We start from the raw sequence: 1,699 nt of genomic DNA on the forward strand, positions 1-1,699 counted from the left end.
TGTTTTGTCTATATATATATATATATGAATAAACTACGTCTCCCATCTCAGTGTGTAAACCACTAGCCATAAAAGAATAGTTGCATGTTAAATCCATTGTTTTTCCCCCCTTGTGCCATTCTCGGCATCTACCTAAGAAGAATATCACTTCCTACTCTTCCTTGGCTTCCTCGTGTCAGGTTGCAATAGAACCAAGTCTGATGCGTGGTCATGATCACCTGATACGTTTTACTATTTGATGCACACGTCAGCTTTTAGCATCCATATTTCGTTGTTTTAGAGTTTTGATCATTTCTTGATCAGGCCCTAATAAATTGCAAGCAAGACAGAAGAGGTGATGAGTCACATGGATCACAACCCTGTCCCTAGTACTTTATTTATTTTATTATTCTAAAATTGAAGTGTGTTTCATATAGTTATGTGATTTTTGATAAACTTTATGGCTATATTTAACCATCTATATTTTTAACAAAGGCTGATGAAGCTAGACAAGAAGTAAACTCCTGGGTTCAAAACTTAACCGGTGGCCTTATCAATGAGCTTCTTCCATCTGGATCTGTGAATAATATGACCAGACTTGTACTTGGAAATGCGCTTTATTTTAAAGGACCCTGGAATGTAAAGTTTGATGCATCTCAAACCAAAGAAGCTGATTTTTTTCGACTTGATGGAAGAACCATTCAAGCTCCTTTTATGACAACCAAAGTGAAGCAGTATATCTCTGCTTATGATGATTTTAAAGTTCTCAGAATGCCTTATAAGCAAGGTGAGGATGAGAGGCAGTTCTCTATGTATATTTTCCTGCCAGAAGCTCGGGACGGCCTCTCTAGTCTTGCAGAAAAGCTGAATTCTGAATCAGGATTCTTGAACCACCATATTCCTCATCAGAAGGTTGAAGTTGGAAAATTCAAAATTCCAAAATTCAAAATTTCTTTCGGTTTCGAGGCATCCGATCTGCTTAAAGCCTTGGGCTTGGTCTCGGCCTTCGGTGTGGATGCTGAGCTGACAGAAATGGTGGATTCATCTGTGGGACGAGACCTTTCTATCTCTTCAATTCATCACAAATCCTTTGTGGAAGTGAACGAGGAAGGAACTGAAGCAGCTGCTGCTACTGCTGCTGTGGTTATGTTAAGATCTGCTTTCATATCACGTGAACCTTTGGACTTTGTCGCTGATCATCCATTTCTTTTTGTGATCAGAGAAGACAAGACTGGAGTTGTGCTTTTCATTGGGCATCTGTTGAATCCTCAAACCGCAGTCTAAATTTAGAAGTGTTCGTACTATCAAGCAAAATAAAATAGAAAACGAGAGCCACTCTTTAAATAGGTGAGGATCACCCTTTTATTATCTTTATTTTGTGTCATGACCCCTTCTCAAAGTGTCTGTTTTTGGTTGAACTAATCTGTGATTACTTTTGAAAAGTGTAGCTTTTGGTGAGTAAAATGCTTGTCCTTGTTTCTTCATCAGCATGCTTTAAATTGTTTAGAGACGCACTTTTCTTGTTCCTATTTTATAAATGACTTTCATTCCTCTTCTAAATGATCAAGGTCCTCGAGTTAAAACTTTGTTATTGCCCGTTACAATTTAAAGACTTGAAATTACAACTTAATTTTCAAGTTTAGCTCTCATCTACACTATTAAATTGTTTTTCATATATATATATATATATATATATATATAATCAAGTTATTTTATATAT

General features: G+C 36.6%; 1 protein-coding gene across 1 annotated transcript in view; it reads left to right on the forward strand.

The window, feature by feature from the left end:
- Positions 1-1,463, forward strand: part of LOC110027174 (serpin-ZXA) — a 22,587-nt gene extending 21,124 nt beyond the window's left edge. Inside the window, exon 2 of the mRNA XM_020728488.1 lies at positions 475-1,463. Coding sequence (XP_020584147.1) covers positions 475-1,263 — 789 coding nt within the window. The 3' untranslated portion in view covers positions 1,264-1,463. The remainder of the gene's footprint in view (positions 1-474) is intronic.
- Positions 1,464-1,699: the final 236 nt, after the last annotated feature.

The sequence above is a fragment of the Phalaenopsis equestris genome, unplaced genomic scaffold, assembly GCF_001263595.1.
Source record: "Phalaenopsis equestris unplaced genomic scaffold, ASM126359v1 Scaffold000418, whole genome shotgun sequence".
In the NCBI taxonomy this organism is placed as follows: Eukaryota; Viridiplantae; Streptophyta; class Magnoliopsida; order Asparagales; family Orchidaceae; genus Phalaenopsis; species Phalaenopsis equestris.